This window comes from Mesoplodon bidens (assembly GCF_964165515.1).
Source record: "Mesoplodon bidens genome assembly, chromosome: 20".
NCBI lineage: Eukaryota > Metazoa > Chordata > Mammalia > Artiodactyla > Ziphiidae > Mesoplodon > Mesoplodon bidens.
The window spans coordinates 35,720,214-35,734,913 of record NC_138181.1 but is presented as its reverse complement, the minus strand read 5'-3'; the positions used below and the strand labels follow the sequence as shown (position 1 = coordinate 35,734,913).

The window sequence follows — 14,700 nt, the reverse complement described above, 5'->3', positions numbered from 1 at the left end:
TTCCATTTAACTGAAAGGCATTCACGGCATCCTTCCAGGAGTGTGCCTCCTCCACTACATGAGAAATAGCTGTGCAAACGTTTCTGTGCCATTTTAATGATATGCTCAGCATTTCTTCGTGTTTTTCTGCCAAACGTGCTCTGAATTATTTTTCGTATCGTGTCTTCTCCATTAGTTAGCAATGTTCCTCAAGGTTGGTAACCATGCACTTCATTTCATTCTTCTGCTTGTTCATGGCATAGATTTGTATACTTTAGGGTGTGTCCTGTACGAAAAAGGAGCTTGCAATACTTTGGGGACTGACTTACTGAAATAACTTCTCCACTATGAATCCTGAAAGAACTAGGCCAATAGCCCAAGGAATTATATAATTTTTTTTTTTTTTTAGCTTGGAGGGACCTTAGAGATCACTTTTCCCAGATCTTTCATGTTACAAATTAAGAAACTGAGTCCCAGTATGTTAGTAGTAGAGCCAGAATCACAACTGATTCCTCCCACCTGGCAAGCCCAGTGCTTTTTCAGCACTATCTCCTGCTTCTTGCACTGAGTCATTTATTTTCCAGGTGACTTCTGCATATGATGATGACGATGATGATGATGATGATGATGATGATGTGTGTGTGTGTGTGTGTGTCTTTTAGGACTTTATAGCTTTACCAGGTTACAGAAACAAATTTATTCAACAGAGAAGGAAGAAGAGAGAAATAAATTCAAGGGAGAATTTTCTCTTCCTATTGCCTTAATGTTGTTATTAAGGGAAAAAGTGGAATACTGAAAACAGGAGAAGATTTTAGGGAATGTAGAAATCATCCCATCAAACTCTTCTGGAAGAATCTTTCCTGGTCTCCACGTTGGGGACGGTTATCTTGGCTACCCGGTCATCCGTGGGGCGCTGAGACGGTGCGGGTGTGTAATGTGTGTTTAACGTATGGGGGGCGGGGAAGGGCGTTTGCACGTGGCTCGCCCAGGCCTGAGCGGGGAGGGGAGGGGAGGGGAGGGGGCCCGGGGTGGGGCGCGGCGGGAACCGCGAGGCCGCAGCCAGTCGCCCGCGGCGCAGGTGGGAAGAGGGAGGGGTCTGCGCGGCCGCCGCGGAGCCGGGAGTCCCGGGAGCCGGCGAGGCTGGGAGGGGCGAGGCCGTCACTCGCCGCGGCGCGCGGAGCAGGGGAGGCGCGCTGAGCCCTTGGCCCCGGGCTGCGCCGGCCGCTTGCGCTCCGGAGGGGCCGCAGGGAAGGGGGACGCGGCGCCATGGGTGAGTGAGGCTCGGCCTCGGGGGCGGGTGTGGCGGGAAGAAAGTGGGTGTCGGTCGGCCTCGGACTGCATGCCTCCCCGCCTCCGCCGTCCGTCTGTGGACTTTTCCCGGGCGCCGGGGGAGGACCGCGGCCCGGGGGTCGCCGCGCGTGGGCGGCCCGGGGTCGGGTGGGAGGATAAGCAGAGTCGGGGGGCGGGGTGGCTGTCCCCACGTGTGCCACGTTTCAGTGTGCGGTTCGGCGAGCAAGTTGAGACGGGGCTTGAGGAGTGGCGACGTCGTGCACTTTCCATTCGCCCAGGTGTGCGTGCGGGAAGGCGCTGGGACGAGGCGAGTTGGGGACCCTTTCCAGACCCCGCCTCAGCGGCACAAAAGGCTTGACGTGGAGGCTGGAGGCCGACCTGCCTCCAGCAGAGCTGGGCCGGTGGCGAGGGGCGCGGGCTGTCCGTCCCGGCCCAGGTCCCCGGGCGCTGGGGCGCTGGGGCGCGCGCCGCTCCGCTCAAGTTTCTAGACGGGGTCCGCCCGCTTCGGCGCTGAGCGGCTGCAGCTGCAACGGCCCGGGGAATGTGGTGGGCGGAGGGGGACCGGGTGTGAACCCGTCGGACCGAGCGGAGCCCGAGGAGGCGGCGTCCCACGAGAAGGCTTGGGAGCCGAGCAGGGCGCGGGGGCCGGAGAGCAGGCGTCACGCGCCCTGCAGAGGCGGCGCGGCCCGTCCCGGAGGCGGGAGAGAGCCCGGCCGTGCCCGGCCGTGCCGCCGCTCAGAGTTACGGATCAGCGACCCTCCGCCAGCCCGGCTGGCTCGTCGACGCCGGCGTTCTCGTTTCTGCGCGTCCGAGCGCCTTACGCCCCTCCCCCGGCCTCTCGCTTGTCCTTTGTTGTCAGGGATTTCTTCCAGGCTACGGGAGGCCTTTGGGATTGACGTGCTCGGGTGGAAATTCCTAAGTTCCCACAGGCTCGAGGGTTAGGGGACGCTTTGACTGCTAATCGGTGCAGTTCATAGACGCTGGCCAACTTGGAAGAAAGGAAGAAAGAGAAAGCCGAGGACATTTTTGCCTGTGAATGTTCATTGTGGTCAAGACATGTATAGTCTCTTGCGTGATTCTGGAGAAGTTTTAGAAAGACCCATTTTTAGGGCCTTTGAGTAAAATAGTGTTGCAGGTGACCTGCAGGAAGAACTGTCTTTAAAAGTTTTCTGAAACGGAAGGAATATTTTCAAGTTAAAAAGGAAAGATAAAACGTTTCCCCAAGTATGGCAGAATGAGTTTCAGGCTCTTCCTCCCTCCCTCCCTCCCTCTCTCCCTCTCTCTCTCCCTTCTTTCTTGCCTTTCTTTCTAAATACATGGGCATATAAACTCTTGTTAGAATAGCACATAGAGGGAAAAAGCTCTCAAAGTAATTGACTTACGTCACCCATTCATTTTACTGAAAACATTAAGATGCTATTTGGATCCAACATAAAATCTCTAGAAAGAATGACATTTTTGCCTTGTAACCTTAAGCTTGAGTGGACTATCTATCAAGGGGTAAAGTACACATAATTTTGCAGTTAATTATTTCTCTAGGTTGCATTTCCAAACTGTAATGAGAACAGTCGGTCTTGGCGTTTACTTCAGTGTCCTTGGGTAAATTACACAGGATCCCAGGTTACAGGAGAGTGTTCTCCGGGACAAGGGGTGGAGTCAGCACCCGAGCGCTTCTGCTAATCCTGAGCTTGAAGTCTTCTCTGTCCTACCTATAAACTGACAGATACCTAAAATTTGTCTCTTCCTTTTTCTGCCAGGAATGGATTACCTTTTCCTATTGTAATCAAGGTCACTAAAAACTCGTGAAGGTGTCAGATGGCTAGTAGGCGAAAGTGGGTAGAGAAAGCAGGTGAGAACCCAGAGGTCAGGGAAGTAGAGAAAGGAACAAGCGGTTAGTACTGGAGTGAGAGCCCGATGCCAGCACTCAGGACAGGGACCCAGACACGCGGTCCACAAATAGCAAGAGCCAAGGAAGGAGCCGAGGGGGCCGATGAGAGAAAGAAGGAAGGAAATCTGCCCAGAAACTAGAGAGAAAACACTTGGTCACTTAAGGTCATCTCTCTCCTCTTCTTTTCATTGACTTGTGAAAACCACATTACTTAGAACTTCTTTTATTTAGAGGTCGTAGGGGGGTGAGGGTTTAGCATTGGAGTCCAAATTGCTAGGATAAAGGGGAAAGCAGTGTGGCAGAATGCCTGACTGTGCCAGCAAGCTGAATCCATCTTTTTCTGGTGTCATGACAACTGAAATTTATCATTTAAAAAAAGGAAGATGGTGCTCTGGGAGTGAATATAGCAATCAATTCTTGCTTGACTCAGAAGAAGAAATCCATACTCTAGCATCGTGGAAGAATGAAAGTAATTGGTTAATCAAATATTCTGAATAATTGATAGTTATTTATAATGCACAAGGCTAATCATCAAAAAAAGAAGTTATTTGCGAAGTAGGCAAATTGAGACTTTGGGATCCCTTGCTTCCTCCTTTTATGTATTTTCTTTCCTCAGTGATGCCTCAGCTCATCTAGGTATGCAACAGGCTTTCCCTCTGCACCTAAATTTTGCTCTCCAGAAAGGATATGATGAAGCACTTCATACTGAAAAAATGCAGGACTGACTCCTTGCTAAGAATATTTATATTTTAGCTGCAAGGTTAACTTTAACCCACATGGTGTCTAATTATGAAATTCCAGGCTCCAGTGTGAGGTAGGTGGGGGGATATTTTATATTTCTCCTCTAACCACGTCACTTACTGTTCTTTGTTTTATTTAAAAGGTGCTGTTGGACATTATTTAGTTCATTATTTAGATATTATCATGGAAAGTTTCATGGAGGGAGTGGTATTGAACCTGGTGGTATTTGGATGGATGTTAAGGATTTGAGAAGAGGTGTTCTAGATAGAATAATGGGCCCCTACCCAAAGCAGGAAGGAATCTGGGGGAGCGGAGCAGTAAGACATGGACCTGGGGTGACAGGATGGGACTTGATTTTGGAGAGCCTTCAAAAGCAACCAGAGGAATTTAGAATTTATGTAAGAGGAAATAGAGAATCCTGGAATGTTCTTGAGCAAAGAAGAATTGTAATGAAATTAGTGTTTAAGGAAGATAAATTGAGCAGTGTTGTTTAAGACACAGGATACATTGGAGAGGACAGAACCAGTTGTCACAGTAATCCTGAAATGATATGGTACATGTCTAGTTCAGTCCTAGTGGAAGAGTGGCAGTAATGGAGATGGAGGGACAAAAAGATAGATGAATGCTATCTCTAATGAAAAGTCTATAAAATTAGGAAATTAATCAATATAGAAGAGAATGAATAAGAGGTATTTTCTGGAGATTTGAAACCTTGAGGATTGGGGATATAGTAGGTCCCTTGATAGATTATTTAAAGGATAAAACAGATGGTTTATTTTCTGGATGCTTTGGCCAGAAGATTAATTTTATTTTTGAAACGTTAGTTCAAAGGTGATGGCTAGACATCTAAAGACAAATGTTAGTAGATTGGAAACATACAGTGAGAAATGAATCAGAGGGCAAGAACAAGAAGGAAAATAAAAGTTAGAAGGTCACCAATCTTTGGTGAGAGGTAAATCCATATAATCTATGAATTTTCTGTTTGGAGGTAGGAGTATAGGGAGATGGGTTGAGGGAAAGGGAAAGAGGATAAGCACTGTTTGCTGGAAGAGAAACATCAACCACATAATTTGTATCAATGCCCTAAAATTGGAACAGTGGAATGTGACATCTTTAACATTCAGTGTTAGATCTAGGAGTTCAGAAATTTTGACAAGAGGAGAACATCAGGCAGAAATATTTTGCTGTCATTCAGTTTCAGTAAAAATGGACTTAGTTAAGGATCTGTAAAATTATTTGCAAGTTTAGGCCAAGAATAATGAGACATGGTATTGTCTTGAGCTCACACTTTTTTTTTTCAGGAAAATCTGACCCCTAGAGGCAGTTGTCAACAAGGTAGAAAGAGCCAAGGTATGAAGTAGGAGAAGCAAATGATCACCTTTGGGTGGTTTATGCACATCTTGGGGATCCTGTTTCCCCTTTTGTTTGATGAGGGGTTGGGCATGATTCTGTACATTATGTAGCTCAGATCTTGATTTAGTAACACTTAGAGGAGAAAACATGTAAAAAGATAAGCTCGAGCTATTTCCATTAAACAAATCAAGAACATGTTAAAGATGCTAGACTACTGTGCAAAACTTTTTAAGGGTCAATTGGTCTCTAGTATGTTATATTCCCTAGAAAATTATAAATGTCTGATAGTCTGAACCTGAGCAGAGAAAGATGAATATTCTGGTTATCTTCACTGCATAACAACGGTCTCCATAACTAGTTAATTAAAACAACAACTTGTTATTATCTCTCATGGCTCTGTGGACCGGCTGCTGAGCAGTTCTCCTTTGAGGTCTCCTGCCTTGCAGTTGTGTATCTGCTGGGGGTTCAAGCATCTGAAGGCTTGATTGGGCTGGTCGTCTAAAGTAGCTCCCACCTGTAGCTGACCGCATGCTGGCTGTTGGCTGGGACTTCAGGTGGGGTTGCCTGCAGGTGGCTTGGACTTTTCACAACACAGTGGCTGGGTTCCAAGAGGGAACAGCCCTAGAAAAGTGTTCCAAGAAAGAACCCGGCAGAAGCTGCAAGGCCTCTTATAACCTAGAACATCTTAGGTCCCAAAATGTCACTTCAGCTGTATTCTAATGGTCACAAAAATCATTCAGGACAGTCAAATTCAAGAGGAGGGGCATTAGACCCCCTTCCTCCTGGTTCCTGGAGAGAAGGAGGGAAGGAACTGAGGTAGGCAACTACTTGATCTCATTCCTAAAAGAGATGTGTGTTTCACAGTAGAGACATTGTCAGGTTTACAACTGAAAATTTGATACAAGTTTTCTGAAACACATATGGTAAAGCATTGAAACTTTAGTTAGAACTATGAAGAAGTCCAGATAGTCACACTAAAGTTTCACAGTAAAACATTTGAGTGGAAATTCATGCCTGGGTGGAAATGTGTTAGTAAAATGCTGGGATAAGCTCTACTCAGAATAATTTCAAATACGATCAACTGATATTTCTTATTTTAATTTAAATTTGAAGTTTCTAAGGCTATTGTAAATTACTGTTTATTTTACTTAAATTTGAGTTTATGGCATTAATTGGAAGGTAGGTCAATTAGCATAAATCCTTTATTCAGTATCCTGTTGTCACAATAAACTAAATGTTTTGTAGTGAACTAACTGTTCAGAAGCTTGCTTTATTTTTCAAAAACGTGTTAACTGTACAAAATACATAATTGGAATTGGTATGGTGCAACCAAAAGTAAGTGTAGTCTTAACTGTACTTATTTTTTGAAAGATATGTTTCTAAATTAAACATGTAAGATTCAGTTTATTAAAACTTTAAATGTAAATCTCATTATTTTTAACGGGAAAGAGTCAGAGCTGTCATTTATGATACAAAAATATAGGTCTTTCTCCTAGACAGTCGAAAAACAAAGAAAAATTAGGGTAAATGAGATGGGTTTAAAGTCAAGGACGGAATTAGTTTCAACCTAGAAACTTAGAGGCCTTAAAAAAGCATTAGATTCTGTTTCAACCTGACTGATTTGAGGTCATTCTATTTTCAACTGTTTGACAAGAGGTGAGGAAATGAGGGTAGATGATACGAAGCCACATACTTTGTGCACAGTAGTCATGATGTGGCAGACAAACAAAAACCACATCTCAACAAGAAATAAAGGCCTGACCTATATAACCCATAGAACCGGAATAATGCCTGAGGAGTTCAGAAGGTACTGTGACATGCAGTTAAATTCTTCTTTCGTTTGTTAAGATGACCTGTCAAAATAGTCGCTCACCACTTTCTCTACAAGGTACGAGATCTACCCAAACTACATAACGATAGCACAATAAATATCTCTTGCTGTTTCTGGAAGACTTCTTTTTCTAGAACCTCCATGTTTATTGTCTAAATAGAATAACTTAGAGAATACGTTCAATGCTAATTGCTGGGTCCCACTGCCAAGATTCAAATTCAGAAGGTGTGGGCTTGACCGGTGGACCTTCAGTTCTAACATGCGGTTCAACCAGTGCTGAGGATGAAGCCTAGGACACGCTTCGAGAACTGGCTCTTCCGGAAAGCCTGTGTCCCCCATCAAGCTGGCCGAGCGCCGTGACAGCTGCTTCTCCTCACTTGTGTCCTGTTGAGACCTAACCTGATGAAGTCTCTATCTAGTTTCTCTTTCCTTCCTCACCAGTTGCTTCTTAGCCTTAGGATAGGGTGATGCTCTCCAGAGTTTACTCTCCCTCTGAAAATTACTAATGTTTTCCTGCCTCATGGTTCCAAGAGTAACTTACGTGCGCATAACTCCCAAAGCCGTGTCCCTGGGCTCCAGTGTCGGCGGCCTCCACCCAGCCACCCCTCTAGTGCTTCAACCTCAACGCCTGCAAAACGGAGTTCCTCCTGCCAGGATCTGACTGGTCCCTCTTCTCTTCCTTTGCCCTCTTCCTCCTCTTTCTTTTTCTTGATGACTCGAATAGACCTGGCCTTGTTGAGCAAACGTCATTAGCCCTCTGGCCGTCCGCACTCTCTTATCCCCTGTCATTGCAGTTGCTTTCCGCCAGTCCCTCACCCCCTCCAGCCTGGACCTTCGTGGTCTTTTCAGTGCCAGTTACTTCCCCGCTTTGGTCTCCTCCTAATCACCCCCATGTGATGATCAAGACACCCCACTGAAGCACAGCTCTTAATCGCGTCGCTGTCCTACCCGACTTCATTTCCTGCTCTTAGCGCTCATGCATTTTATCCCTTAACCGAAAGAAACTACACACTAATTTCATCTACTCACCCTCAGCCTTTTCTTACCTCCAGCTACTTGATCATGCTCGTTTTTACTCCATGGCACGTCCTTTCTATTTCCCAATGGAAATGCAAAACTATTGTCAGCTTAAATATATTTCCTGCATGAAAAATGTCCACTATCTGCCCAGCTTAGTGTTTTCCAAAGCGTGGGATGTATGCTAGTGAAATGCAAAGTATTTTTTTTTAAATGTTCGACAAATGAGTTGTGATAATGCTTCTTTTTATTTTTTAATATTTATTTTATTTATTTCTTTGGTTGTGCCGGGTCTTAGTTGCGGCAGGCAGGCTCCTTAGTTGTGGCATGCAAACTCTTAATTGCGGCATGCATGTGGGATCTAGTTCCCTGAGCAGGGATCGAACCTGGGCCCCCTGCACTGGAAGCGCAGACTCTTAACCGCTGCGCCACTAGGGAAGTCCCCAGTATTTTTATTTTATATATTTCACAAATACTTCTACACTATTTAATATGTGCCATGCACTATTTACAATGCTTTATAAGTACTTAGTAGTTTAATCTTCCAAACAATCCTATGATGTGCGTTATTATCATCATCTTCATTTTTACACAGAGAGGTTTAAATAATTTGCTCAAGGTAGCCTAACTAGTAAACAGTCAAGAGGGATTCTGAACTGAGGCCCTCTGGCTCCAGAGACTCTATGTTATACCGCCTTGCCATTTTAGGTGGTCCAAGGACATGGCATTAAATAAAGTTGAATGTTATTCTCATCTCAGTATTCTTTCAATTCTTTTGATTAAGTCAAAAAGAAATCCTAGTTTAGTGTTATTGGTTATATTCATTTCACAGCAATTACCTTAACAGATCTCCCTTTACATAATACAGGCATCCAGGTTTAAATAAACTGAGAGGTAAAATGGTACTCAAATCAAAAAAAGGTCGAATAATTAAAGAGTATCAATGATATTTCAGAGAGTTCCCCTTTTTAATAAAGAGAGGGCAGGACCTAGACTTTGCGCCTTTGGTAATCATTGTTTTTTGTTTTTTTTTTTCATTGTTTTTAAAATAAGAAATACTGACTTTCTATTTAAGTTAGAGATTTAAAGTTTCATTTAAAATATATTTTAGTAAAAATGTAAATTGTGTTTTAAAATATCAAGTAAAGGAGAATAATGGTGATACTTAAATATGGGACAAACCGTATGCCTGGAGGCAATTTTGTTCTGTAGAAGTAGTTAAAACATAGGTATTTCAGTAAATTTTTATCCTAATTTATCCACTAATTAGCCACAGAACTTGGGCACTTTTGTCCCTTAACCTTCTGGGCTTCAATTTATAATTGGTGGGGATAAAACCAACAATATTTATCTTACAGGGATGCTTCTAGAAAAAAAGAGGGGTATTTGAAAAAAGCTTTGAATGTAGTAAATGCTGAGTAAAGTATTCTATTTTTACGCATTGTTAGGAGAATCTGGTAAAAACCATGACTATGGGGCACAAGTGCCTGGAATTTGGTAAGCGCTGCATCTAATGAAAGTCTGCCTTTTCTGTGCACTCTCAGCACCTTACTTCTCCATCTGGGACGTTTAGTTGTGAATGTGTATTTTCTCCCCCATTATTTGAGGTCACGTCCAGATTCTGAAGACGGCACCTTCCAGATAATTGGCATAAACACAGCAAACACTGTCACCCTTAAGCTGTTTGTCTAACACTGTTTACCTCACTAACTTAGTAGAAAGTTACAGAAATACAGCATCTGACTCTTACTGAAGAAAACTGTATTTAGAATTAGTCATGGCAGGAGACAGGAAAGAAGGCACAACCGTGGAATGACAGGGTTAGGGCTGTGGTCCTGGGAGGGTTTCAGCACTGGGCCAAAGGCCCCAGTGAGATGGGAAACATGAAGGCAAACAGCTCTAGAAGAATCCTCTGAAAACAGACGAGACGGAGTTAGTTCGACTGCAGGAGAGTCCAAGGAGGACAGCGTTCTGAGAAACCAGGAACCTGCAGCGTCCAGCCCAACAGAAGGAAGAATGGAGGAATGACATCCCTTTTGCATCGACGGATTTTCGTTGATAGAAGCCCGCTGAGGTTACAGTACTTTTAATAAAAGGGTGAAGATACAAACCTGCTCTCATGGAGCAGATTTCAAGGACTAAAAAGAAGAAAGAGGACGCAGGGAAGAAGGGGGAAGAGGAAGGAGAGAGAGAGAAGGAAAGGATTTGGGTGGATCCAAGGTCAAAAGAAGGTTTTTATCAGGTAGAAAAGAACGGCAAGAATTCTTTCATATTTTAAGAAAAGGGGAGTGACCTCAGGGAGAGGCATACACTGCCAATGGCTTGGAATGTCAGGATCCCTGGGCAACGCAATACAGAGTGATTAATCACAGGAACTGTTTGGTATTACTTAAACAGGGCTTTTAAAGTAAAAAATTATATATATTTTGTCGATAAAAATGATGCCATTTGAGGATTTTTTAAAAACGATTTTTGGCTGCATTGGGTCTTCGTTGCTGCGCGCGGGCTTTCTCTAGTTGCGGCGAGCGGGGGCTACTCTTCGTTGTGGTGTGCGGGCTTCTCATTGCGGTGGCTTCTCTTGTTGCGGAGCACAGGCTCTAGGCGCGCGGGCTTCAGTAGTTGTGGCTCTCAGGCTCAGTAGTTGTGGCTCGCGGGCTGTAGGCGCATGGGCTTGGTAGTTGTGGCACATGGGATTAGTTGCTCCGCGACATGTGGGATCTTCCCGGACCAGGGCTCGAACCCGTGTCCCCTGCATTGGCAGGCAGATTCTTAACCACGGTGCCACCAGGGAAGCCCAGGATTTTTTTTTTTTTTAATGAAAGACCATGATTCTTGATTGTTTTAAATTGTGTTATAATAAGTCCAGTAAAGATGTTGTAACTTGTCTGTTTTGACAAACATATTGTGTTTATTTTTCTCATATTTCATTTATAGAGGATATTTATACCTTTAATACTAAGAATATACAGATAAATTTATGATCTGTTTCAAACAGTTAAACGAAGCAACAGAGATGAAGCTTAATGTGGTTAAATATTCCCTAGACCAGAAATCTCCTGATTTATGTGTGGTTCTTGTCCCAGCTCTGCTGTTATCCATCTGTGTTCCCTTTTTCCTCAGGTACAAATGAAGGATTTGGCTTAAGTGGCCCATAGGATTCCATTCAGCTCTAAATGCCCATAAGCTGATAAACAAGCAAAAAATAAATACAGCATATCCATGAGGATAGTTTCATTGCAGTGGTTCTCAAACGGCAAGCAGATCTGTCCTTCTTACTCATTTCTTTGTGGCTTCAACCTAGACTTTGTAACAAAGAAGACTCTCGAGGCTTCAGCCAAAAGATGTTGGTATTTTTCTTTCTTCATGGCTGTATGTATATGTTTTTATACCTACTAAGTGAGGATAAAGGAACAACTGAAACAAGATAAAACACCAGGCATACATATTTCCAGAAATTATCTCAGGCTTCGTTAGGCTACATTGCTCATGTAGAATTCATTATATGTCATTATTAATATATCATTAATAAGTGAGGGAACTGGTTGATATATTTTAACATGTAGGTTTGTATTCCTTATCCTGGTAGGATCCTGAACTTTTGAAGTATGTGGCTATATGTGTGTGTGTGTGTGTGGTGGGGGCGGGGGTCTTGTTCCTGCATTTTCTTTGATTTGTTTAATTTTTATGTGTGTGAGTACACAGTAGTGTCCTGTGAAGTTGTTATAATTGAAAAGGAATAATTTTGCAAGTGTTGGAACTGGTTTTTTAACCATCAGCAACATTCTCTGCTGGTGAAAAATAGCACCATGGTTATATCCTAGTCTATGAGTCCCAAACAAACACTATTTAAAAAAGAAATATTGGGGCATAAAGAAGGAGGTGACGTATGAGAATATAAAATAAAATATAAAATATAAAATATAAAAATAAAATATAACTCACTGCTGGCTAATTCCATCTGGGTGTAATATTTTGTTATTTCTTTTATTAGAAAAACTATGTAAAAGGGAAATGCTGAAATGGAATTGCGTTTTCAAAAAATGCTGAAGACTAAATACACAGTAATATTTATTTTAGTAGACATTTTCTATTATCGAGATAAGTCAGCTATCTATTTCAGCCTAGATTTGAAGCGCAGATAACAGACATTGGGTGTGAAGGGAGTTTTCTGCAGTCCTGTTTCAAGTTTTTCTACTAGCTAGTACAACAAGGACAAAAATTCATGATGAGGTGCTACATATATGTGTGACAAAGACCCATTATTGTCACTGTTTTACACATTCTTTCCTTCCTAAAGATTTACAAAGAAGAGTACAATTTTGTTTGTTATAGATGAGAAAGTAAACTCAGGGTGACAAGTCTCTAGAAAAGAAAAATCCAGAGCAACTATTAATGTAAGTGCATCATTTGTAAGTAATTGGTTCCTTAGATATAAATGAGGTAGTGATCACTAGAAAAATTAGTGTTATTAGTTTCAATCATTTCACAGCAATTACCTTAATAAACGTCCCTTTACATAACATGATAAATACATCCTGTTTAAATAAACTGGGAGGTAAAGTGATACTCTAAAAGGAGGTAAAAAAAATTAAAAATACCAGTGATCACTCATATATCTCATTGCATCATATTAAACCATCGTTGTGGCAGAATCATTGTACCTAAGGCCACCAACACTTCCATAGTAAAATAATACGGTATATTATATACTTGAAGTTATTAGACTAGATCTGAAGCTTCTCACCGTAATAAAGAACTAACTCTGTGAGGTGATGGATGTGTTAATGAACTTAATTGTGGTGATCGTTCACAATGTATGCATAGGTCATCATGTACTTTACATATATACAATTTTGTTCGTCAGTTATACCTCATTAAAGCTGAAAAAATGTAAGAAAGTGAAAAACTAAATTCAAAAAGAGTACTCCTCCCCAAAAAAGCAGACTCTTAAATGTATTTTCTTTTCTTTGGCTCCGCTGCTCAAAATGCAGGCTCTTAGTTCTCCGACCAGGGATTGAACCCGTGCCCCCTGCAGTGGAAGCACGGAGTCTTATCTACTGGACCGCCAGGGAAGTCCCTTAAGTATATTTTAATATTGATTTGACTGAACAAGTATTTCTTTTTTTTTTTTAATTTATTTATTTTGGGCTGCATCAGGTCTTTGTTGCTGCGCGCGGGCTTTCTCTAGTTGTGGCCAACGGGGGCCACTCGTTGCCGTGCGCGAGCTTCTCACTGTGGTGGCTTCTCTTGTTGCGGAGCGTGGGCTCTAGGCGCATGGGCTTCAGTAGTTGTGGCTTGTGGGCTCAGTAGCTGTGGGTTACGGGCTCAGTAGCTGTGGCTCACGGGTTCTAGAGCGCAGGCTCAGTAGTTGTGACGCACGGGCTTAGTTGCTCCGCGGCATGTGGGTTCTTCCCGGACTAGGGCTCGAACCTGTGTCCCCTGCACTGGCAGGCGGATTCTCAACCACTGCGCCACCAGGGAAGCCCTGAACAAGTATTTCTTAAGGATCGACCACATGCCTGCCCTTCTACACATAATGACAGCGAAGGATGCAGAGCAACTATAATTTCTGCGCCAAAAGGATTTATGTATTAATTGGGAGATAAAAATAATTGCTAAAGCTATTGGTCCAGAATGGAAGAGACCAGTGGAAGCTGCAGTCATCAGGGAGGTTTTCTGAATAAGGGATCTTGAAGAGAACCTGGACTTTCTGTGAATCTGTCAAAAGGTAGGGTGGTAGTAGGTGGGCGTAGCCCAGGAGGAGCATCTGCGAAGCCATGGAGGTGGGGTGAGTGTGCCCTGGGGCCCACCTGAATCTGCGTCCCCTCCAGCTGTCTTGCGTGAAGGCTCCTGACTTTTCCACTCTCCGTGCCCTCTGGACTGGGCCATGGGGTGCCACCCTAGTAGAAGTCTGCCTCTTTGCTGTTCAGGCTATCTGTCTAGTTCAGTTTCTAGTTGACCGCTGCATATTCCTGCCAGTCCTGTTCATGTGTAGACGACGTCCTCAGCTCTTTTGTCCTCTTACTGTGTTCCCCCAGATCTTACCAGCGTGTTGGCCCACGTGGGCATCCCTTTCAAGACGAGTCATTTCCATCCCCGTACCGCCCTCAACGCTGGCTCTCATAACTCACCCCTGGATTCTGTCCTTAAGTGGGATTTGCTGACTGTGTAAATTAAAAACAGTCATGCTCAGAGCATCAGTAACATGGCACAACACCAGAGGCTGTGATTCCCATCGCACTCTGTGTGCCGCAAGGGCTTCCTGTCGTGTAGAACGCGTGGGAATGGTGCCCAGCGGTGGGCAGAGTAGGGTCTGCTAGTCACAGCATCTTAACCTTTGTGCTCTCACTCTGTTTCTCCAACTCTGACCCTTCTCACTGTCCTCCTAGAGCCCCGACAGCCTCGTTGGCTTTCCCTCTGCTCCAGCCCATCGTTATTTCCCTTCTCTCAGGCATGGCCCAGAGCCCCGACCACAACGTTGCAAATTTTCTTAACTCCCTTGATCTTTTGTCCCAGAGCCTGGATTATTGCAGCACAGACGGGAGGAAGCCTTCATGCAAGGACTGAGAAAACGGTTCTAGTGCACGATCATGCAGTTGTA

At 43.7% G+C, this 14,700-nt stretch overlaps 1 protein-coding gene across 1 annotated transcript in view; it reads left to right on the top strand.

Moving 5' to 3' along the window:
- Positions 1-1,090: 1,090 nt before the first annotated feature.
- The window catches only part of GPM6A (glycoprotein M6A), a 253,193-nt gene continuing 239,583 nt past the window's right edge, over positions 1,091-14,700 (top strand). Inside the window, exon 1 of the mRNA XM_081221199.1 lies at positions 1,091-1,249. Coding sequence (XP_081077325.1) covers positions 1,246-1,249 — 4 coding nt within the window. The 5' untranslated portion in view covers positions 1,091-1,245. The remainder of the gene's footprint in view (positions 1,250-14,700) is intronic.